The sequence below is a fragment of the Leptonotus elevatus genome, chromosome 11 (assembly GCF_054856555.1).
Source record: "Leptonotus elevatus isolate MCC_2025b chromosome 11, RoL_Lele_1.0, whole genome shotgun sequence".
In the NCBI taxonomy this organism is placed as follows: domain Eukaryota; kingdom Metazoa; phylum Chordata; class Actinopteri; order Syngnathiformes; family Syngnathidae; genus Leptonotus; species Leptonotus elevatus.
Genome location: NC_141249.1, coordinates 18,270,894 through 18,295,117, shown reverse-complemented (window position 1 = coordinate 18,295,117; position 24,224 = coordinate 18,270,894). Strand labels below are relative to the sequence as shown.

Genomic DNA, 24,224 nt, shown 5'->3' with positions numbered 1-24,224 from the left:
ACCAATCACAGCGGCCGCTTGTCCTTCATGCGGCAGTAAAACACGAGAACAACTTCTTCCGGAGTTTCCGACACAATCCGTTTGTGAGAAATTGTGACATCGGATAAAACGACGGCAAAAAGATGAAGTTGCCTTTTTTGACTGCTACCGCTGGGCTCTAGGGATTCGTTGGAGGGTTGAAGAGACGCGAGCGGGCGGCTAAGAAGCTATAAAACATCAAAATACGAATAAGAATGCATCTCAGGTTCGGCGGTGGAAATGGACGGGCAGCTGGGAGCTTCTTTCTCCCGCTCGCCGCTTCGCTCTTCTTCGTGTTGCTGGTCGGAGTCTCAGCTATTCCCGAGGAAGCAAACGCCGTCAAGGAACAGGCTCCCATCGAGGTAATTTGTGATCACAAATATTTGTTTAGCCGTTGTGACTAAACATGTTTTTGCGACGTTATTTGTGTTAGCATTAGAGCGTGTCCGCTACATGCTAACTGAGACGTGTCATAGGGGACTCGGCTAGCTAGCCAAAACACGTAAAGTTAGTATTTGCATTCGACACTATGTAAGGAAGTCATACTGCACAAATATATTATTGGAGAAGTATATATTTGATTTAAAACGTTTAATTGCATTTGATATGGGCATACTAGCTCGTGCCATACGATTTTTACACATTCGCACGACATAACATTTATATTATATCCGCCTAGGCGCCTAACCTAATGCTATTCAATACAGTAAGTATAGCCCGCATATTCGCGTCTCGCAAATTCGACAATAACTCACTAATTGCAGTTTTTGTGCTCTATTTGCTGTTTGAGGTGGCGGAGCTTTATTTTTTTATGCTAATACCCTGTCTTGGTTGTCTAATAGAAAGGTAGAGTTTAGTTGCCCTATTGTGGCATTTATAGAAACATTCTAAACTTCGTTTGGGGGGGGGGCGGGGCGGCAGATTACTTAAATACTTTCGCTTTTAGTTTACGGTAATTGATCTATGTCAAATGAGAAACAAGCGTATGTAGGGGAGGAGCTAAGCGTTGAAATCAAATAAGCCAATCGTTTTTTTTAGCCTGTTTTTCACACAAATATTTCTATGCAGAAAAAAAACACTGTCCATCCTTTGGTGTCGGTGTCGAAGGAGGATGACACCAGCAAAGGGAACCTGGGATTCATTCACGCCTTCGTGGCCTCCATTTCTGTCATCATTGTATCCGAATTGGGCGACAAGACCTTCTTCATCGCCGCCATTATGGCCATGCGCTACAATCGGCTCACCGTGCTGGCCGGCGCCATGCTGGCCCTGGGGCTCATGACATGCTTGTCCGGTGAGTTGAGTTGTGGAACCTCTAACGGGGTGTGAAATTCATTGTCTGTGAGGGCCACATCGCAGTTTCAGAGGGCATCAAGCATGTACACAAACATTAACCAATATGTCACACAAATGATTATACCGGGTTGTTAAATCATTAAACACAAATTCAAACGGTCTGTCTTGGAAATGTCATGGGGAAAAAAAAGAGGGGAAAAAATGGATGATGACTGCTGTATGATAATGTGACGACTAATTTCTTCCTCTTGTCCTCCACCCGCTACAGTGCTGTTCGGCTTCGCCACAACCATCATCCCCAGAATCTACACCTACTACGTGTCCACTGGCCTCTTCGCTATCTTTGGTGTGCGCATGCTGCGCGAGGGACTAAAGATGAGCCCCGACGAGGGCCAGGAGGAGCTGGAGGAGGTGCAGGCCGAGATCAAGAAGAAGGACGAAGAGGTGAGAGTCCAAAGGCTGTGGTTTTCGTTTTGTTTTTATATAACTTTTTACAACACAGTGTAGTGCAGGTAGATGTTTGTGACTGTTTGCGTCCATGTTGCAAGTCACATTGCCGCCATCTACAGGACAGGAGTGGAACTGCGTTAACTGGCATGGTAATGGGGACGGTGTCTTTCATTAGAGATTTGACAAAACATTTACAATGAACTTTGCCGCAGATCAGATCAGTTCCTCAACTGACTGACACAGTTGCTTGTCATCAGGAGGCCAGAAGATACTATTTATTCTGCACTACCTTTGTTAACTGAAGTTTCTCAACATAGTTCCTTGGCACCAAGATGGCGCCGAAGTAATACTTGCATATCAAAGGGCTTCAGCCTGAGCACAAAAACAGTTAATCGTGAGTTGTTCAGAGAATAATGGATGATATGTCCACCCAAAAACAAAAAAAAAGACCAATCTGTAAATATGCGGGAGAAGAACTGTATTTTTCTTTTTTTTCTGCTCAGCTGCAGCGTTCCAAAATGGTCAATGGTGCGCCGGACGTGGAGGCGGGGTCCGGCTCCACTTTGCCACAGTCATCATCCAGGTGGCACAGCATCATCTCGCCCATCTTCATCCAGGCGCTCACCCTCACCTTCCTTGCCGAGTGGGGTGACCGTTCCCAGCTCACCACCATCATCCTGGCTGCCCGCGAGGTACGGCATATAACAACACACATTTTGCGGAAGTAAAGTGAAATATTCTTAATACTAAATTCTATGTGCCCCCACACTAGTCTAAATACAGTATTGTGATTAATATTGGGTTGGTGGAGTAATTATTAAGGAGATAAATCCACCAATTTCCAGCCATCCAAAGAGATTGTTATTTTTAAATTGACATCAGAGTGCCCTTGGGCTCGCATTGCGAACTCACCAGAGCCTTCATTGAAAACAAACAGCACAGGAGGGTCAGCAAAATAGTGGAAATGTCACCGGATAAGCAGATTTATAAATGATTGACTGAATGTTGGATTTGTGTGGATTTACCCAAACCAGGATCCTTTGGGCGTGGCTGTGGGTGGCACGCTGGGACACTGCTTGTGTACGGGCCTGGCTGTGATTGGTGGCCGGATGATTGCCCAGAAAATATCTGTCAGAACAGGTGAGACCACTGAATTGAATTCAAATACAGCAGCAGCAGGGCGGACGAGTGGGTCAGCACATCGGCCTCACAGTTGGGAGGTTCAGGGTTCGAATGTCACTGCTCTTCTTCTCGTCTTTCAGTCACAATCATCGGCGGGATCGTCTTCCTGGCGTTTGCCTTCTCCGCACTCTTCATCAAGCCCGACGCTGGACCGTGAGAGCGCCACTGAAAGACTTTTCTTGAGTGTACATACTGTATCCAGTAGTTGCTGTAGAGAGATTGTACCATGTTGGCTGCGTGTCAGAAATCCCAGAGTGTGCTCCGCGGCACCAGTCGAGGGATTCTGGAAGATGTAGTCCGAAGAAGATGGACGTTCCCAAACTTGAAGACAAGCAGTTGTTTCTTCACAGCTTTTTTTGTGTTGACTTTTATAAAAAAAAAAAAAAAAAAGATGTTACTCAACATGCTTTGGTGAGCTTTTAATTCAGGAATACAAGTAATCAATTTCTTTTATTGATTTGTCTTTTTTTTCTGCTGAAATGGGGCGCAAATCCTTTATGGTCGCTGTCACTCCACAATGTTTTTTCTTCACATTCTATTTATTTTGTTTCGTGTTCCTTTCAACAGGTGTTAAGGAAGCGATGGCCAGGAAATATTTTTGTAAATGTTTGACAAGTCAGCTGTGAAATGTGTAACAAGCCGCAATAAATGATTTAAACATTCAGTCAAATGTCTTTTAAAGTTAAATTGCTCAATTAAAAACTAAAAACAATGCTTTCCTGTGCTGTGGGCCAAATCATTTTTACCTTTCGTCCTGACAAAATAATTATCCGAACCAGAAATTGGCATGTCCATGCTGCCAATAATAGTGAAATTATGTAGAATTATTTAAAATATAGGATATGAGACTCATGCATTTTTTAAATGTATTTAAAAAGTAATTTTCTCATCCAAAATTTAAATCTTAAAGAGTAGTAGTAGTAGTTGAACGTTTCAGTTATAATAGTTTGAATTGGATGGGGTGGGGGATGTAAATTTGTAAAATTCCTTCATTTTGGAATTTTTATTTTTGGATAAGGGATAGATGGAATTTTAAAGTAGGACTACAATTTGTAAAGTTAGAGTGATTTGGATCAGATGAGAATGAGTTAATGTTTTCATTAATCTATTGTGGAATACAAAAAATATATATTTTAAGTTTGAATGGATGGACAGATGGTTTGAATGTAGAGAAATTGGGAATTTGGCAAGAATGTTGACTTAAATTTTCTCATTGAATCAAATCAGTGGAGTTATAAAAAACTGTTAATTTAAGAGGTTCCTCATGGGTGTATGTGGAGTTATTTATAATGTACGATTTTTGGGGAAGTTAGAATTGCATGAAATTTGATAATTTTTCAAATTCTTGATTAATTTGGGAATTTTGGGGGAAAGATTTATATGGGCATCAGCGTTTGTTTGACTTGTCTGAGAGTTGAGAGATTATTTCCCCCCAATTAATTTGAATGTTTGTTTTTGTGGAGAATGTGGAATTATCGGAATAGTATAACTTTTTAGGGCATAATGATCAAACAATACATGATTGTAAAATGTTCATAATTAAAAAAATAAAAATGACATTTGCGCCCACTATGTGTATGTGGACAACAGGTGGCATCACAGCCACGCTAAGCGTTCATGCAACAACTTATTTCTTCCTAAATGTACAGTACGTAGATCATGAATACGAAAACATTGTATTATCAGTACATTTTAATATCCAAAACAGTATTTAGTCACCCATTGTTGAATTTCTCTTAATTTTGTATACTAAATAAATAATCTTGTATACTGTAATTTTAGCGTGCTTTTCACTTTTTGATGTATTATACGTGACAAGTTGGTTGCACACCCACTGGACCCACCATGGCACCTGTTCCAGGTGATCCAACAAATGTGCCCACGACGTGCCCACTTCCATCCAGCCGGGCTGCGTCGCACCCGGCAGCCAGCCAGGATATCCACCAAGCCGGTTAAGAGTAGACTGACTGGCTGTCTGTCTCTCAACGGGGGTAAGTGGAACACCGCTGGCCGATCTGCTTCAGTGTCTGCATCACAGCCCACAGCCGGAACCGCGCCGCCTTGCCGGGCTTGGGCTCTTGCCAAAGGCCCGCTGACCCACATTCTTATCTAACGCGGCGGTAGCTAAGCTAACAAGCTAGCCGGCTGAAAGTAGGTTGACGCTCGCTTCTTTGGAAATTGATGCGTCGCTCTTTTTAAACTCCTCCATTTCACCGGGACGAGAAAACTACGCGATTTATCTTCATAACGTCGAACAGGAGGTACCCTGAAAAGTTGCCCTCAAAAGTAACGGTAAGTGGTGACAACCTAGAACTGTGTTGTTTTTGGCAAAACTGCTGTAAAATAAACCGGTGTTAGTTGGTTAGCATGAGGGCTAGGTGCTGTTAGCCTAGCGGTGATTCGCCGGTCAGTGTTGCCGGTCGGCGCCACCCCTGAGGGGGCTACGTGCGGGTCAAGGTGCCGTGCCAAGGGGCTCCACTCTGAGGGGGGCACCCGCTGCTTTTTTTTGACGGATGTTTGACTTATTTTTGTCATTTGATTTTGTACGTTAAGGTTTAACGAATCTCTCATTTTCCACATCAGAAATTGAGCTGTGTTGACATTTGGATTTATATTTTACAATGCTGTGTATGGTTTGGTTAGATATATATGTAAAGACTCTCCATAAAAGCTATTATTATTATTATTATTATTATTATTATTTTGTTTTTAATATATAGATTTTATTTGTTGATGTTCTCAAACTGGTTATTGTAGCCTACTATTTTTTTTAAAATATAATATTTAGATTTTATATGTTGATATTCTCAAATTGGTTATTGTAGCGAGCCTACTATATGTTTTTTTGTCTTTTAATGTGCAATGCATATGCAGACAGGCAGTCATATATTACTTTATGGAGCAGCGCAATGTCAAGCAAAAAAAAAAAAAGTGGTACAATGTTATAGGGTTCTTTTATTCTTTTCTTTTTTCTTATTGAGCAACAATTTAAATGGTTGGTGATTTGGGATGCTGGAACTAATTAATGCCATTTCCATTCATTGCATTATTGAGTGTTTTGAGTTCCAACAAATGTATGTGGTCATGGAATTAAACTCCAGGCACAGCTGTAGTGATTTACTTTCGTTCATGTAAACATCACTCTTGGCAGTTGAATTACTCTGCGTAATTAATTTCTGACTTGGGTATAAAAAAATAAAAAAAGAAGGTCAATTCAGTTTGAAATTCCACGTCAAAAGCCTCACTGAAATGAAAAGAGTCCTCATTTTAACACTTGATGATAGATGCAACATCTGGGAGTATCTGGACTTGGAAATGATTGTTAAGGATTCCCATTCTTTGCCTGCGTCATTTAGAGAGACCAGCTGACCGATTGGTGGAGAAACTTCACATAGAAGCCTTTCAATTTCAGTCTTCTGTACCTTTTGTAGTTTCATCAGGTGACCTCTTATTTTGCCGGCGGACCTAACTTGCTGACATCAAAGGTTTGAAAATGACTCGGCTATTTGTGTCAGCCGCCAAGCGTCGCTTTCATAGATTAAGCAGTCGGCAGAATTCTCCCGCAAGTGAAGATCTCTTCACAGATTGAAGCACGTGGTTCCAGATGTGACAAAAGCAAGCTTGTAAACAGCGGCGTGCGCCAAATAGATTAGCGTAAGTGTTGCCATAGCAGCAGTTTTATCATAACTGGATCAGCCGGATGTCTTTGTGATTGCCTAGGGTTCGTATTTCATCAAGTGAGGTGGCCTTCCGAATGGGGCCAATAGTAGAGCGGGTGGGACTCATTTGCGTGAGACAACTGAGACATATATATTTATGATTGCAGTATTGTTATAGTTTCAGCAAGGCTTCAAATGTGTGTACACTGTAATTGTTGATCTTTGGGGGCATTTTAATGAAATGGCAAAGCAGCTTTATTTATATAGCGCATTTTATACATAATGTGCTTCAGAAAGTTACAAATACGTTTAAAGGCATTTACAAACCAAATCATTAAAAACACTTAAGGGGGGGGGGAACAACACAACAAAAACAGACAAATTTAAATACATTTACACTTCAGTATAAATAACATCAGTTTTGTTTGCAGCTTACTTCATTTGCGTAGCATAACGGCTAAATGCTGATTCACCATTTTTGCTTTGAGCACTGGGGGTTCACTAATTGACCTGAGTCTACTGGGTTAAATCTAGTAGTGGGTTTTTTTCTACTCATTTATATTTTCTCAAGTGTTTTTCTATGTTCAAATACATCAACAATGTGTTTTAAAAGTGTGTTCTAATGATTTTTTTTAGATGTGTTTAAAGCATGTGGATTGTGGATCATAATGTTTTTATATGGTCTCGATATGGCAGATTTTTCACTGGTGTGCAATGTAACTCCCGCGATGAAAAGCAACAATGATTTGGTTTCAGCTATTGTAATGCGCAAGAAGCTAGTCAGGTTTTGCCTCAATGCTGCAGGTATTTACGGAATGATCTGTAGCGTAGCAGCAGTTCTTCTCAGCGTGACACCATTTAACAACCGGGTTCCATTCATGCTCTTCCAAGAACAGCTGCTCACGTTTACCTTTCTTGGAAGTGCCAGCCGACGAGAATCCTGCTTACGAATGAACCACCTGGAAATGTGTGTTTGCGTGGGTGTGGGTGTGTGTGTGTGAGTGTTCTCATATTGCGACCGCGCTGAGGTGACCCAGATGTTCTGATTTACCGGTGCGAGCTCTTCTTAAGCCTCTGTTCATGTAGCCTTTCTTGCCTTTTGATCAGCGGAAGACTTGACAACGGGATCTGGACCGCTAAGCTGCCTCAACGTGACGAGGTCAAAGGTAAGCCCTTTTAAATCTGCAACATAACAGCGAAAAGACTTGGTCTTGAGCTTGAACGTGAATGAACCATTTGAAATGTGACGCAGCCTTTGTTTGCATGTGTTCCTTCTCCAATTTGAAATGGCTCTGGCGTTTTTGTTGCTTGTTACCATGGAGACTAAATGGAGTCACCTGATTGTAAGATACAGGCATCGTTAGGATGTTTTTGAAAATATTCGCCACAGCATAGCTGCATTTGTGTATAGCTGGAACATGAGGATTTCTAACAGATGATTTGACTTTCCACGAGAATTTGGTATCAGAAGTGGGATTCCGTGTGGGATCGTACCAGCAATTTTCTTGCTTTTAAAGTTGTATCTGTGCCACAGTAATGGCCGGACGACACCGAGTTGGACTGATTTTTATGTTAAATAGATTATCCACATCAATTTGGTATTAGAAGTGGGATCCCTCATGATTGTCCCATACATTTTCCAGGTTTTAGAAGTATATGTATATATAGGTATAATTACGATAGGATGAGGCTTGGACTCATTTTTATGTGAAATACATTTTACGCCTTGAGTTTGGTTGACTTTTTTGGAGGTGGTGTTGGTAGTGGGCTTGTAGCTGGACTTGGTTGGACCTGTAACCCCTTTTTCAGTGTCTGTAAAAGCCACCATAAAAAAAAAGAAGAGGTACAGAGTAAGTTCTGTAGAGTAAATTTGACTTGGAAGAGTATAAAATAAAGAATTGGGGGAAAAAGTAAGTCAAGGGTTAAGAAACAAACTCACAACCTTCAGCTTGGAGACTGCCGATCTACTCCCTGAGCCATTCAGCTCTTGCATTTCATTTCAGCGGGAATCTTCCTAACTCCAAGCGACCAAAAACATTGTTTGTGTCTCCTCTTGGAGATAAGCAAACTGTAGGAGTGGCATAGCTCAGGTGGTAGTCTCCCAAGCTGAAGGTCGTGAATCAGTTCCTCAACCCTTGAGTGACTTTTATTTTATTGTTTTTTTAATTCTTTATTTTACTCTCTTCCAAATGTAAATCTTAGTCTACTCTAAAACTGAGTGTATTTGATCCCACTATAAATAGAGTCAAATTTACCCTACAGAATTTACTGTGTATAATCTGACTCGTCAATTTCCCAGAACCAAAGTGTAATTTTTTTTTTTCCACAATGATTTGCTGTCAGAAATGGGATCCTTCACATGATCTCTTCACATGATCTTACGTTGAAATTTCCTCTTTCTGATGTAGTTTGGAAGTCACAGAGACAGGATGGTGCCTTTGTGTGAGGTTATTGATTCAGCACTGGACCGTGTTGTGTGATGAGTTATTTTCCATAATGATGTGATGTTAGAAGTGGGATCCATCAAATAAGCTCCCCATAAATTTTAATTGTCAAACAGAGGCAACAGAGCCCTAATGGGATTGTCCACAAATCTTGCTTATTCTGAATTAGAATTAGAGCCACAACACGGTGTGTTTTGGTGACAGAAGTGGGAGACACATGTTGCTATTCAATGTGTTTTGATGAGATGAAAAATGCAAATTGTGTCTGCTTATTACAAGCCTTCACATACCTTATTTCACATTCGAATATCTTAGATGCTGTCACGTCTGATTCGGGACCGCTCCCGATGCGGCAGCATCACACACAGTCCGTCGTAAAGCGTCCCGAAATATCCAACTGAACCTTTGCAGTTTTTACTATCCCTTTGCAGCACACGCGATCGCTCGTGTTTTATTCATGCAAGACTAAGCTGCGGTCTGCGTTCTGACAGCGGGGATCTTATGAGTGATCACCGATGTTCCAGTTTCGGGTGTCAGCCAATGACGCAGACGATGAAAAAGGCAACAAGGGGTTGCTGTGACACCGGGGTTTACCTAACCTAATCGTGTTTCATACGCAGTCACCTTTGATCAAATTGCACCAATGATTTTTTTACCTGCCTGCACAATTCTAATAATATATGAGTGCACATTTAGACTCATTTTAATTGGATATTTTTTATACAAGTGCTCAATTGTGCATGGTTTAGACCAGTGGTTCTCAAATGGGGGTACGTGAAGGCACTCCAGGGGGTATGTGAGATTTAAAAAATATATTTTAAAAGTTTATGTAAATATCATTTCATACAATTTATTTTATAATCAGTATTCTATTCAATTTCAGTACGGGTTTGTCACTGGAAAAAGGGTGAACCACTGGTTTAGACAGCCATAATGTTAAGAAACCACACTCAGAAACCACCAGCAAGGCTCCAACATTTGTTGACTAGATTAATCAGTGAGTAAACAATTAGGACAAATGCAAATGCCGTAATTACAAACTGAGACGCTTGGAGTGACCCGTCCCTGCGAAAAAGTCGGGTTAGGTTGACATAAGACCGACCCCAAGAATAGAGATAGACCGATATGTTTTTTTCAGGACCGATACCGATTATTAGTAGTCAAGGAGGCCGATCACCGATATTTGAAGTGATATTCATTTTCCGTAAAAAGTGGGAAAAAATATTGGCGTCAACATTTTCTTTTTTAAATACAAATGCCAATCTTGTTTATTGAACAAAATTTCAGACTTTTCAAAATGTAGAAGTTTTTATTTATTAATTTATTATCTTAGACAATTGGCATCCTTTTAAATTTCTAACAAACCGTTCAGGGAGCTTAGTACGTTTTAAAAAGTTAAATGGAAGCATAAGCAAGTAAGTACCATAGCTCTCTATAGTTTTCTACAGTAAATATTTTTCCCCCGAGATTTAAAAATACATGAAATCTTAAACTTGCAAATTTCTTTGTTTTAATGTCGGAACAAAAACAAATGGTTTCAGAAGGTTCCCAGTGTCAGTAGCATCTCTTATAAAGTTAACTGCAAATTTAAATAGTTCCCTGAGATTCAAATGGTTTTAGATTTACTTTATATCGGCCGTCAGATTTCTTTAAAAGGCCGATACCGATATTTGTCAAAATGCCCAATATCGGCGCCGATAACCGGCCTGACCCCCGGCGATGCTTGGAAACCCTTTTCCCGGGGACAGTGCTTCATTCCCGTGTACTAAAGTTTGAAGCTGGGTGCCACTTCCAGGGAAGACTAGAGTCTATTTTTACGCCACATGGTTGCTATGGCACGCCGCCATTCGCCGGCAGTGCCAGCCCCAGGCGTGGTGAGCGGCGCCACTAGAGATCCGCCAGTGACTCACACCCTCAGTGATTCGGTGGCCTACAACATTGATTCCAAGCCGGCGTCATATTGACATCAGGTGTAGGAGTGGGACGTTATCCTATATCACATTCAGTAAACTCTCACATATTTGCTAAAAGATTAGAGAAACACTGGCCTACTTCACACACATGCTTTAGTTTTGCATGGCGTGACTGCCAGCGTCTGGGCCCGCCCGCGCTGAAAGGTGGAATGAATTTGACAGGGTGGCGCCGGCAGGAGCGGGTCGGTGTTACCCGTGGTGCTGTGATTTTAAATTTGGAGGGTGGAGGAGGATGAAAGTAGGTCATTGGGTCAGCGAAGCAGCGATGACATCACAGTTACACAACCTCTGCTCTCCCGGTTATAAAACGCTCACTCTGCAGCTTCTGCTTCCTCCGGCGGGCGGTATAAAGCCGTGCCGCCTTCTAATGTGCACATGACATATGTGTGCCCCAGGGAGGAAAGAGGACCACGACCTGAAGTCACGCGAGTCCCATACAGCTAGGGAGCGGCCCGAAAGCCTGAAGTCACTCAGTCGTCATGACACCACCTTATGTCGTCACATGAAAAGTATTACTACTTGAAAGGATGCACAAGCAGACAATTATTGACACGAGCCCTACCCTAAGTCGCGATTAGGCAAACGCTCAGGCCTACATTTAACTTGGGCACTGATGCTGCAAGTGTGCCTAATTAAGTGGCTACTTAATCCTCATCTCAGACATCTCAGAGAGAAAGACATCATTGTTTCAAGTTGGGACATGTCTAACGGCTCTGTTTATTCCCCCTCATCTCATAGATCCCGATGTCGCTGCCATGTGTGAGGTTCCCACGCCGAGTCGACGCCAAGACCTTTCGGCAGCTCTCGACGCGCTGATCCAGGTGCCCGCGTCCGCCTCGATGCCACCTTCGTCCGCTCTCCTCCTCGTCCTCTCTCCGGACCGGCTCGGCTGTCCGCAAGGTAATAGGACGGGCTCGGTTTGGAAGTTGTCTTGGTGTGCGGTATTGTTGTTTATTTTGCTCTAATTCTCTTAAAGGTTGATTCGCAAATGTCTTCCTCACGATTGAAAGATCCCATCTGACATGGTAACCCTGAAAAGGATCAAAATGACCTCAAGCATCGATCAGTGAGTCACATTGCAAGAAGATATTTTCTCAATTTGCATTTCTTCAAATAGTGGCCTCCGTTCTATTAGACGACATGCGCCAGTTAATCTTTGCTAGAGATTACAATGCAACTCAACTAATTTCACAACAACAAGCCGGTTGGCAGAGAAGTCTTCCAAAAAAAGAGTCTTTAAGCTGTTTAATACCACCAAAAAACCAACAACTTTGCCTTAGAAATGTCACTGCTAGGTTAATGCTAACACATAACGGAATGGTTAGCATCGATGGTCGATCCGCATTAAAACAATATTTATTTGTAATATATTTATTGTTTTTTTTTAATCTATTTATTAAAATACACTATATTTATTTACACTTAAAAAAATAAATGCCGCACCTCAATTAGCTGCTTTTTTTCTTACAAGCTGTACCTTTACGAGTTGTTGTAATAGATGTCATTACAGCAATATTTGCTGCATCTATAAAACTGACGTTTACAGTGACCTTATTGCAAAAATAAATACTTAAAAAATGGCTCAAATCAATGCCATTTAAAAAAATATATATTATTTTTTTTTTATACATGCAGTGCCACTTGGTAGGTACCTTTTTAGTCTCACTGCTACTACCAGTGGAAGTTGAAAAGAAAGTGCTCAGAATTGTGCTAAAGAATGTCTATTAAATTAGACCAACCTGATTTACACTACAATTGTAATTGTTTTTTTCCTGTAACCTGCAGGGATGACGGAAGCATCTTTGGGTTAATGGACGACGATGACAAGGACAAAGCAAAACGGTGAGAAAACGTACCCGAGAAGGCTTTTTTTTTTCTATACTTTTTTTGTTGTTGGTCTTGACCCAAGTAAATGTGTTTGCAGTGTGTCTCGCAACAAGTCTGAGAAGAATCGGCGAGATCACTTCAACGTCCTCATCAAAGAGCTGGGGACCATGTTGCCGGGCAACACCCGCAAGATGGACAAGTCCACCATTTTGCAGAAGAGCATCGACTTCCTGCAGAAACAACAAGGTAACAAACCACATTTAAATAAAACCTCTGATTTTTTTTTTTCAACAAAAATCAGATTTCTGAAATTTGTGTGCGACATCATTCAAAAGTTTTGCTTTTTGTGGTTTTTCCTTAGCAAATCTGTGACTGTCTCAGTCCTAACTGCATCTTTTTCCATCAGAAATCTCTGCGCAGTCTGAGTCGACGGAGATCAGGCAGGACTGGAAGCCTCCGTTTCTTAGCAACGAGGAATTCACACAGCTGATGTTGGAGGTGAGGCGCCGCTAGAAGATGAAATGTGAAATGTAAACCCCTCCTATTTGCAGGTGAGATGGACCGTTTGATATGATTTAATCTTACAACTTTACTCTTAACTCATTTGCTCCCCAAAATGTATAAATACGTTCTATTTAAAAAAATACCATACTCCCAAAGACGGATTTATACGTTTTTTATGCTAGAGCACACAGAAGGCTTTGATGCAGCCTCTGAGCTGAATAGAATGCTTAAAGAATTGGTAGTTATTACAAAAACGGCCAGCAGGTGGCAGCATAGTATAAGCGATCAACCAGGGCCATGTTGCGAAAAGCTCTTTCCCCCACTGTTTTAAACAGATTTGTGAATAATGATGAAACTTAGCTATATTCTAATGCTAATTGCTGAGAAAACGGAAACAGATAGAAATACACTTTTTTTCTGATGAAAGAGGAGACTCTAATCTTTCTTTTGGTAGGTTCCATGTTTTTATAGCAATAGAACACAATATTCTGTGGGCCTTGCAAAATTCAGTCAAAATCCACTTAAACAGCCAGGAGCGAAGGGGGTTGCTTCACTGAAAATGGCTGGGAGTGAATGAGTTAAGCATGTATGACTCAAAAAAGAGGCTTCAAGTTGTTGATTACTGCGCACAGCAGTTTACTCTGAGAAATGAAAGGGGGACTCTGTCCTTTATTTTGTCCTTTATTTTGAGCTTTTTAACTAGCAAAAAAAAAAACATCCACAAAAGCAAAATACTTTCTCATAAATTGTTCTGCTAACAACCTAACTTGACGTTCTGCTTCCTCTCAGGCGTTGGACGGCTTCTTCCTCGCCATCACGACCGACGGGAACATCATCTACGCATCGGAGAGCGTCACGTCGCTGCTGGAGCACCTCCCTGTGAGTTTTCCTCTTCCAAATGCGCATTCATTGTAACGACAGGAGTGCTAAAAGACGCTCAATGTGTTCCAGTGCGATCTTGTGGATCACAACCTGTTGAACTTCCTGCCCAGGGGGGAGCACTCGGACATCTACAAGCTACTGTCCTCGCACGTCGCCGAAAAGGAGAGGCTGACGCCCGAATATCTGAAAAGTAATCCACATTTTTTTGCCCAGGATTTGAGCTCATTTGCGAGTGTGTGCTGTACCGGCTTTTAGTCACGTCCCGATTGTCCCCAAATCACAGCCAAGAACCAGCTGGAGTTCTGCTGCCACATGCTCCGAGGAACAATGGACCCCAAGGAGCCGCCTGTGTACGAATACGTCAAATTTATTGGAAATTTCAAGTCCCTAAACAATGGTGAGCAACTAAATAATATTGGTTAAAAAAAACTCCAAAAATATTGATTAAACTGTATATATGACAGCAGACTTCATCTGTGGTGAGGCTATTTTCATTTATAGGTGCAACGATGAATTGGCAATTAATCAATTATCAAATTAATCAATAAATATTTTGATAATCGTTTAGAGACCTTCAATTAATTTAGTGACATAAATCATGTTTAATATTAATAATTAAAATTTTATTTTACATTAAAAAAAACGTCATGCAAAAATAACATAATTTAGTTACCTAAAATATCTCCTATTGAAACAATACTGTATATATATAATTGCAGTAATTGAGTTAATTTTGCATAGGCTTATTCATTTTCAATATTGAAATAAATTACAGAAATGCCATGTATCTTATGTAAATAAAGGAATAAAATAACGTATTTTACATAAGTAAAAGAGCAAAATATAGAAACAATATTTGGACTTTCATACAAAAAAGACGTTTTTGCAAGGCCCACAGAATATTGCGTTCTATTGCTCTAAAAACATGGAACATACCCCAAAAAAAGAATAGAGTCTCTTCTTTCATCGGGGAATTTTTTTTATACTTCTATCTGTTTCCGTTTTGCAGCCATTATAATTAGAATCTAGCTAAGTTTCATCATTATTCACAAATCTGTTTAAAACGGTGGAGAAACCCGCTATTTGCAACATGGCCGTGGTTGATCTCTTATACTCTACTGCCACCGGCTGGCCGTTTTTTGTAATAACTACTTGCTGCTTCAACCGTTCTCTTCAGTTCAAAGGCTGCATCAAAGCCTTTTGTATGCTCTATAGCATAAAAAACGTATAATGAATGAATGTGTTCCCCCAGTGCCTAATTGCCCTCACAATGGATTCACGGAGGCCTTCATTGAACGATCGCTCCGCTCGACCTGTGAGGAGCAGCTGTGTCTCGTAGCCACTGTGAAGCTCGCCAAACCCAAATTCATCAAGGTATGCACTCACGTTAACTGCGCACTTGAGACATTTAAAATTACGTCTGTACTTTAAAAGATGTATTTATTGTACATGCAATCCCAATATATGATAACGTGATGATATGTGGTCCACAGGAGATGTGCACTGTCGAGGAGCCCAATGAGGAATTCACCTCCAGACACAGCTTAGAGTGGAAGTTTCTCTTCTTGGACCACAGGTAGCCACTTCATTCGGAGCAACTGTATCAAATAATGCGACGAGGTGTTAATTTAGCACTATTTAAAGTCACTTTTGAATTTGGGGCTGTCCAGAGCTCCGCCTATTATAGGTTACCTGCCATTTGAGGTCCTGGGCACATCCGGTTATGACTACTACCACGTGGACGACCTGGATACGCTGGCCAAATGCCACGAGCATCGTGAGTACGCATTTGTTAATAACTGTTAAACGATGTGATATACTCGCAACCTCCACTTTTTACCGGTTTCAATATTGCGTGTTTGCAGTTATGCAATACGGCAAAGGGAAGTCATGTTACTACCGATTCCTCACCAAAGGGCAGCAGTGGATTTGGTTACAGACTCACTACTACATCACTTACCACCAGTGGAACTCTCGGCCCGAGTTCATTGTCTGCACTCATACGGTTGTCAGGTAAAGGAAACGGTCACGAATGCCATTTACAATGTGATGCGCAACATGAAAATCATTGAAAAAGTCCAAATTCCACCATCATAAAATTTAAGTGTACATGGAATTGTTTATGTCCAATTTGAAGTATCAAAATAAATTAGTAAAACACTATAAATGTAAAAAAATAAATAAAAAATAAATAAAACTGAGCTTAAAAAAATAATTAGATTACCCATGAGAAATTGGTGTCAGAAGTGGGAACCTTAATTAATGGGACTGTCACACAATTTGTTTCTCCTTATGAGATACTAGCCATAAACTGAAAAACGAATCTAATTAGATTTTTCATGACAGTTTGGTTTCAGAAGTGGGACCCCTTTTGTGATTGTCTATGAGCCATGACAAACGGGATGGTCTGTGTAAAAAGAAACCGCAAATGCAAACAAACAACAAAATAGACCATCTTAAAAAATGAAACTACAGAATTTTCATGTCAAGTTGGTGTCAGAAGTGGTAACCTTCATGTGCTCGCCTGTTGCCGAGGCATAATTCAGTATTAAAAAAAAGCAAATCACTTTAAATGTAAATTTATTTGACAAAAGTTGGTTATTAGATTAGCATGACAATGTGGTGGTGTCAGAAATGGGATCCCTCATCTGCCGATTTAGAATTTTTTACATCAAAATAAATTAGTCCAATCCCCCCAAAAAGAAGAGTGGTCCAGTTTAAAAAAGTAATTTGATTTCCCGTGAGAAATTAGTTTCAGAAGTGGGAACCTTCATGGGACACACAATTTGTTTTTCCTTTTGAGGTACCAGCCTTGAACTGAAAACTGAAAAACTATATTATTAGATTTTTCATGACAGTTTGGTTTGAGAAGTGGGACCCCCTGTGTGATTGTCTATGATGAGCCATGAGAGAAGCGGGATGGTCTGTGTAAAAAGAATTTGTATGTGCTTGATATGCATGTACATTACCATGGCGGGATTCAGTAAAAAACAAAACAAAAAATTTAATCACTTTAAATGTAAATTTATTTGACAACATTTGGTTATTAAATTAACATGACAATGTGGTGGTGTCAGAAGTGGGATCCACCATGTGCTCTTCCACAACAGAGGCAGAATCGTGTAAAAAGAAGTTAAACACTTAATGTGACAGTCTTCCTTGAAAAATGTCATTTTCCACATCAAGTTGGTGTCAGAAGTGGGTCCCTAGCGTTATCACTCATCAGCCATGATGCCTAAAACTTGTACATCCTCAGGCATGTTTGATTTCAATTTTCTGACTCTAGCATATTTTTCACCCTTCAGCTATGGTGAAGTAAGATCGGAACAGCGGCGAGAGTCGGGTTCGAAAGCGTTGCCGCCGGAGATGACGACAGACAAGGTGAGCGATGACGTCGTGCGTCCGCGACGTAGGCTGCGTCTGCGCTCCCTTCCACTGACTATCTCCTCCTCCCTCGCGCTTTAGCAGTCACACGACTCAGGCTTGGAGTCGCAGCCCAACGCCTCCAGCCTCCAGGAGGCGCTAGAGTGCTTCGGCAACAGCGGGCCGCCCTCGGCATCGTCACGCAGCTCGCGTAAATCCGTGCACACGGCGCTGTCGGAAGCCTCCTGTAAGTGTGATCCCGCTTCTGATGCCTCGGTGAGTGTTGTGGGGCGCCATTTTGGATCAAGCGGGCTCATCTGGGTTTTCGTGCCCTCAGCGTCTCAAGTGAAGCCCCAAGGAGGCCGGAGCACGCCAGGTCGCCAGTCTGGATCCAACGTGGGTGTCTCGTTGCAAAGAATATCGTCAGTCGGCAGCCAGGTTGGTCCTGAGTTTGAAGAACATGACACGAGAGCACAGGGACAAATCAGTGTCAGAATTTTTTTTTAAAGAGGAAGAAACAAACTTTTTTTAGTCCCTCAACAATAAAGATATGAATTGCAGGCAGAAATTTGAACTGTTTTACATGTTGGCCTTTCGATATGTATTTGTATAACTTTATAACGACAAGAACATTTATTTATTTATTTATTTTTTGGGGGGGGGGGCTAGGAATGTTTGAATGTCATTATCTTTGTCTTTGTCTTACGTTGTATGTACTGTATTGTGTAAAAAAACCTATATGTATTAGGGGTGTCAGGTGATTACAATTTTAATCATAATTAATTGCATAACATCAATAGTTAACTGACGATTAATCGCACATTTATATCTGTTCTAAATGTACAATGCACAAGTTTTCATACTCTCGTTAACATAAAAGTGGATTTTTTTTTAAAACTAATACAAAAAATATCGCTGCATCTTTGAGTCATTGATACAGTAATTTCATAATTGATCAAATTGAGTTAAAATTAAAAATATGTACTGTAACTGTAAAAGAAAATGAGTGTGACATTGATTTGTGTTGAGGTCATTTTCTGCCACTAGATGGCATAATTGCATTTGTAAGACATTAGTGACAGCTCAGTGCATTTTTCTTTCCAATATTAAGAGCTATCTAAACTTTAACACTAATTAACTTGTGAAATTCTGCACATTTTTAAAATTGTAAAATACAACTATTCAATTTATTACTGCAAAATTTTGACATGGACGCGTCTGCTGCGTTGCGACTGGAATTCCCCCAGTACAGGCTTTCCAAGTAAGGGGCAGTCATTAATGGCATGTTAAAAAAAAAATTGTGGCGTTTAAGGATCTTTAAATTAACTCAAAATTGCCGCACTAATTTTGACACCCCTAATATACCGTCTATATTTTATGTGTGTCTCCAGCATTCCGTAAGCTCCCAAAGCACAGTACAGATGGCACCAATGGTTTCACAACAACAGCAGCAGCAAGTTCAGACCAATGCCCAAGTAAGATTGAGCTCATTCTTATCTGTACAAATGGCAACAAATGTGAATTGGAACCAGACTTCCGTGTCCCGTGCTTGAAATGCAGTAAAAAGTCACTCTGTAGAGTACATAAAATAAACATTTTTAAGCACTCTCATGAGATTTTTCATTCCCTTGCTGGCTGTTCCCGCGCTGCAGGCGTCGCCGGTGCAGTTCCCTGGCCAGCTGGACAACATGCAGCACATGAAGAAGCAGCTGGAGCAGCGCACCCACGCCATCGAGACCAACATTCAGCGGCAGCTGGAAGAGCTGTGGAGGATCCAGCAGGAGCTGCAGAGGGTGCAGGAGCAGAGCCTGCAGATGCTCATGCAGAAAGGGGCCGTGAACGTGACCGCCATGCAGATGGCCCCACAGGCGGCCCCACAGGTGGCCCAGGGCCCCCCCGTGCTCGGCATGCAGGGTCACGTGGTCTCCGCGGGCCCTCTGCAGACTATCCAACAACAACAACAACATGCTGTCCAGCCCCAACAGAACACAGCACTGGCACAGGTATGACACTTTTTTTAATCGTTCAAACCCAAAGGCGTATAAATACGTTTTTAATACTTTGTCCTGCACTCCCAAAAACGAATGTATACGTGTGTTTTTTTATATTTCTTCCATAAGGCTTTAATACAGCTTCTGAACAGGTTGCCTAAAGCAATGGTAGTTATTACAAAAAACGACCAGCAGGTGGCAGCAGAGTATACGAGATCAGCCAGGCCATGCAACAAGTTCTTTTTCCCAGTGTTTTCAACAGCTTTGTGAATAGTGATGAAACCTAGCTATATTCCAATGCTAATTGCTGCAAAATGGAAACAGATACAAATGTACTTTACTCTAATCTTTATTTTGGTAGGTTCCATGTATTTATAGCAATAGAACAGAATATTCTGTGGACCTTGCAAAATCAGTCAAAATCCAGTAAAACAGCCGGGAGCGAAGGGGGTTGCTTCGGTGAAAATGGCTGGGAGTGAATGAGTTAATTTAGTCCCCTTGAGTTTTTATCCCACATTGGTTTCCTCTGCAGCCTCTGTACAACACGGTGATGATCCCGCAGCAAAACGCCGCCAACGTGCTCCAGATCGCCAGCAGCTTGCCGCCCAACACGGCCGCCAACGCTCCCACAGTAGCCACTTTCACCCAGGACCACACTGCCCAAATTAGGTTTGCGCTTTCTTCATTTTTATTTCATGGACAGCTATCCTACACTATAAAATACTATAAGACATTTCTGCACACTAGTAGGCCAATGTTGGCATACTAGTAGCACATGTGCACGAGTAGACAACTGAACACAAGCATAAAACGTGTTCATGTTTGGACCGGGCAGGTTTCCGGCCACCCGCCAGCTGCTCACCAAGCTGGTGACGGGCCAGATGGCGTGTGGGGCGGTCATGGTGCCGTCCACCATGTTCATGGGCCAAGTGGTGACGGCGTTCGCCCCCCAACCGGGCCCCATGCAGACCTTCAGTATTGCCCAGCAGCCGACACAACAACAGCAGCAGCAGCAGCAGGAGCAACAGGTACACGGCTAGTCATGAGCATGATGAGCACTTTTTCGTTTTTTAAGATTGTTTCAGTTATGCAGGTTATCATCAATCGGATGTTTCGTTGTGGTTATGTTGGATGTAATAATGGAACTAGTTTGCTGCCTTAACGGGCTGCAGAGAAAAGAATAATATATGCAAATATTCAGCACTTTATTATATGCATTATTGAAACAGGTAAATTATTAGCAATTAATAATTCTATCAGTCATCATTTTATTAATTTTTATTGATACAATTTAGTAATATCAATCATGAGTTTTCACTTGTGGGTTTACTGCAGTTTGTTTTGTTTTTAAAGCTCTTGAAAATACAACTTTGAAGATGTAGTTCATTGTGTTTCATTGATGACATTTTGTTAAATATAATTTATTATAAAACGTATATTAAAAGATTTTATAATATAATAATTATATAAATAATTATTTTTATACACATTAAAAGTGTTTTTAATGACTAGCTAAAAAGTGGAAAAATAAAAAGTAAATAACGATGATTATCATTTTATGCCTATTTATTAAAGGATAAAACATTTAACGTTTAAAATAAATAGCTAAATATATCTTAAAATAAATTCAAGCTACTTTGATTACTAATTAAACAATACACTTAAAAAAATCGAATACATAAAATACAAAGGAAGAGAATTTTTAATTAGGAAAATAATTTATATATTATTATGTATTGAAAATATTTTCTTAAAAATATATACTTTTTTTGCATTTTTTTTTTTTCAATTGATCATTTCAGTCTTTATGAGGTCCAGTGAGGTCCAATCTTAATTGATGGCACACACAAAAAATCCAAGAATTTGTGGGTGCACTTTTTTGTCTGGACTTTTTACAGCAATTCCTCTGGACTTGATCCAAAGCCTGCATAAAACATTTTTAAAAAGATTCTAAAACAAATCCATGCCATGTGGATGAAAAGTAACACAAATTGTGTGGCGTGCCGCTGAAGGCTTCACGGATACTTCATGGAAATCAGTTGATCCTGCCGGCGGGGACCTTCCCGTTGCAGCAGGCGGGCGCATTCGCCGCCGCTGCCGCCAACCAGCAGAAACAACAACAGCCGCACGCCCGCAGGACGGACACGTAGACCAATCGCATGGTCCCGCAGCCGCAGCAGCTGCTTGAAGCCAGCAGGGGAGCGAACTGGACTGAACCCCTGAAGGATCCTCGTTTGCACTGAAGGCCGCGACGGCGCCCGCTTGTGGCTCGGCAGTGACGTCGTTCGCATCACTTTATGCCAGGGTTTCCCCCCAAACTGTTTCATCTCAATCAAATACACCATCCCATTGCCATAACATGCCACACTACTTGCAAAAAGTTGGAGACATTAGGCTTTCAAGGATGAACACAAAATGCACGTTGACCTTTCAGGTGACCTTCTCGAAACTTTTGACTGCACGCCTACTACTTGCTGTTCTCGAACAAGAAGCTAGACTGCAAAAGGTTATAATGCATTTTAGGTTCATCCTAAAATCTCACCCAATGCCCACTTTTCGTGATTAGTCTAAACTTCTTTAACTTATTACAACAAAACACCACGACCCAATAAAAACGGACCTGTGGCCCATTTTCGGGGCCCCGATTCACAGTTTGGGGAACCCTGCTTTATGCAAAAGCCCTATTTTCCTTTCCTCCCCACTGAACTATTTTTTTATGAAAGAATGCTCTTTAGGTTGGACTTTTAACTACTGTACTCATGGTCATGTGTAATATAGAATGTAAATATGTAACGGCGGGAAGGAAATGCTATTTTATATGACGCATGAGGGGCGAATATGCTCTTTTTCTAGTGTTGTAAGATTTCCACTGATGACAATCCTTGAAATTTGCCAAAAATGATTCAAATGAGGTGCAAAATATTTTGCTTTTTTTTTTAGGAAAAAAGAATCCCACCAATAACAAACCTCAAATTTGCTACCTGTTTTTTTGTTATTTTTCTTTTTTTAACCATGTCCAATTTTTACTAGTTCTGGTTGTCTCACTGTATTTATGCTCCTGGGAAAAAAAAAATAAGTGTAGTGTTTGTTCACACAGCTTCTCCATCATACATCAAATAAAGTTACCATGTCACTCAAACGGAAAAAAATGTGTGTGTTTTTAATTCATAATCTTTGATATCCATATACTAGTCCACGCTTTGTCCTGTTGGTGTGACTTTTGGCCTACTAGACTGCAATTGAGCCTTCCTTGTAAACTACTGTTCGGCACTAGAAACACTACTACGCCCAACTAAGCAAGCATGTGTCACACACCAACGGCCTCCTGATGGCACCAAAATTCCCACAAGTAATTTTACCTCACTAGTAGCATTGAGTTGTCCTACTAGTACCTGTACAACAGGGTTGGGCACACTCGGTCATCGATGGCCGGAGTCCTGCATGTTTTGGATGTTTCCCTTCTCCAACACAGCTGATATATGATCAGCTCATCAGCAAGCTCTGCATAAGCTTGGTAACGATCCTGTTGATTGGAATCAGCTGTGTTGCAGCAGGGAAACCGCCAAAAACCTGCAGGAACCGGGCCCTTGAGGACCGAGTTTGCCCACCACTGCTGTTTAAGGTGTTGCGATGGCCTTGAATGTAATTGTTGGATAATGGTGACATCTAGCAGTTGGAAGTGGACTTGCATTTAGATTCTGTTTTCACAATCAGTATAATACGGTATGTTTATTTCATTATGTTGTTCCAAAAAATAATTATTCAAAATAAATTAATTTCTATAATGCCGAAATTGGCAAATAAGGAGTGAAAATATATATTTTTAAATCGTACAATAAAATGGGAAGATGATGCAATAACTAAATAGGTTTGAAAATGTGCAAGATTATTTTAATAAATACAATAAACCACTTTATAATAAAAAAAATTCTCTGATGAATTAGGTAATGATCTAAATGTGTAATATTAATTATATACAGTATGTTTTTTTTATTGTACTGCAATTAACATTTAAAAATAGCATTAGGATATTAGTATAGTTGCCCAAGTCATATTTGAAGGTTTTCACAAGCCCGTAAAAAATAAATACCTAAAAAAATAAAAATAAATCAACAAGAATCCAGTTGCTTCGATTCAACTTTTGCAGATTACCATGACATGCGCAACAGAGGATCTTTACAAAAAAAAAAAATATATATATATATATATATATATATATATATATATAATAATTTGTATTTTTATTTTTTAAAGCATTTTTTACATTGAAATATTTTTTTTTTTTATTGATATATTGTTAAAGCTACTATTGCTAACAGTGACTTGGGAAATTATGATGCTAATAGGCTAAGGAATCATTGGTTTGATAGTTGATAGATAAAATAATAAATTTTACATAATAAATTATACATGTTAAAGATTTACAGTATGTTATATTTATGTATACATATATGGTTTTAAAAATATTTTTATATTGTAACAAGTAATGTTAATATTATATAAACATTTTATATTATATATAATATATAATAAATTTTCTATTAATCATACATTTGCTGCATTCATTCAATGATTTTTTTAAATATAAACATGTTTGAATATGTCTTCCTGTAGTTTTGTAACTAACAATAAAAA

At 40.3% G+C, this 24,224-nt stretch overlaps 2 protein-coding genes across 6 annotated transcripts; both read left to right on the top strand.

Moving 5' to 3' along the window:
• Positions 1–20: 20 nt before the first annotated feature.
• On the top strand, positions 21–3,660 carry tmem165 (transmembrane protein 165). Its single transcript, XM_086088417.1, has 6 exons — positions 21–380; positions 1,087–1,312; positions 1,583–1,758; positions 2,268–2,456; positions 2,799–2,904; positions 3,027–3,660. Exons 1-6 carry the CDS (start codon positions 234–236, stop codon positions 3,101–3,103), a joined length of 921 nt encoding a protein of 306 aa, XP_085944543.1. The 5' UTR covers positions 21–233; the 3' UTR covers positions 3,104–3,660.
• Positions 3,661–4,804: 1,144 nt separating this feature from the next.
• On the top strand, positions 4,805–22,732 carry clocka (clock circadian regulator a). 5 transcript variants are annotated; one of them, XM_086088412.1, is made up of 22 exons: positions 4,805–4,937; positions 7,713–7,771; positions 11,761–11,922; positions 11,999–12,088; positions 12,808–12,864; positions 12,947–13,095; positions 13,256–13,347; positions 14,143–14,232; positions 14,305–14,425; positions 14,519–14,632; positions 15,488–15,609; positions 15,729–15,811; positions 15,906–16,012; positions 16,101–16,248; positions 17,541–17,616; positions 17,701–17,845; positions 17,936–18,036; positions 18,990–19,073; positions 19,251–19,601; positions 20,122–20,258; positions 20,425–20,617; positions 21,602–22,732. In XM_086088412.1, exons 4-22 carry the CDS (start codon positions 12,045–12,047, stop codon positions 21,737–21,739), a joined length of 2,352 nt encoding a protein of 783 aa, XP_085944538.1. In that variant the 5' UTR covers positions 4,805–4,937; positions 7,713–7,771; positions 11,761–11,922; positions 11,999–12,044; the 3' UTR covers positions 21,740–22,732. The 5 variants fall into 5 exon arrangements, with proteins under 5 accessions (XP_085944538.1, XP_085944541.1, XP_085944537.1 ...); XM_086088415.1 differs by lacking the exon at positions 4,805–4,937 and adding an exon at positions 4,970–5,238 and having other exon boundaries at positions 17,704–17,845; XM_086088411.1 differs by lacking the exon at positions 4,805–4,937 and adding an exon at positions 4,971–5,238.
• Positions 22,733–24,224: the final 1,492 nt, after the last annotated feature.

Coding starts and splice junctions, on each gene's coding strand:
- clocka (XM_086088412.1), top strand. CDS start 12,045: ATGGTAACCCTGAAAAGGATCAAAATGACCTCAAGCATCGATCA. Junction 14,633..15,487: donor TTTCAAGTCCCTAAACAATG/GTGAGCAACTAA, acceptor GTGTTCCCCCAG/TGCCTAATTGCCCTCACAAT. Junction 16,249..17,540: donor TGCACTCATACGGTTGTCAG/GTAAAGGAAACG, acceptor TTCACCCTTCAG/CTATGGTGAAGTAAGATCGG.
- tmem165 (XM_086088417.1), top strand. CDS start 234: ATGCATCTCAGGTTCGGCGGTGGAAATGGACGGGCAGCTGGGAGCTTC. Junction 381..1,086: donor AGGAACAGGCTCCCATCGAG/GTAATTTGTGAT, acceptor ATTTCTATGCAG/AAAAAAAACACTGTCCATCC. Junction 1,313..1,582: donor GCTCATGACATGCTTGTCCG/GTGAGTTGAGTT, acceptor CACCCGCTACAG/TGCTGTTCGGCTTCGCCACA.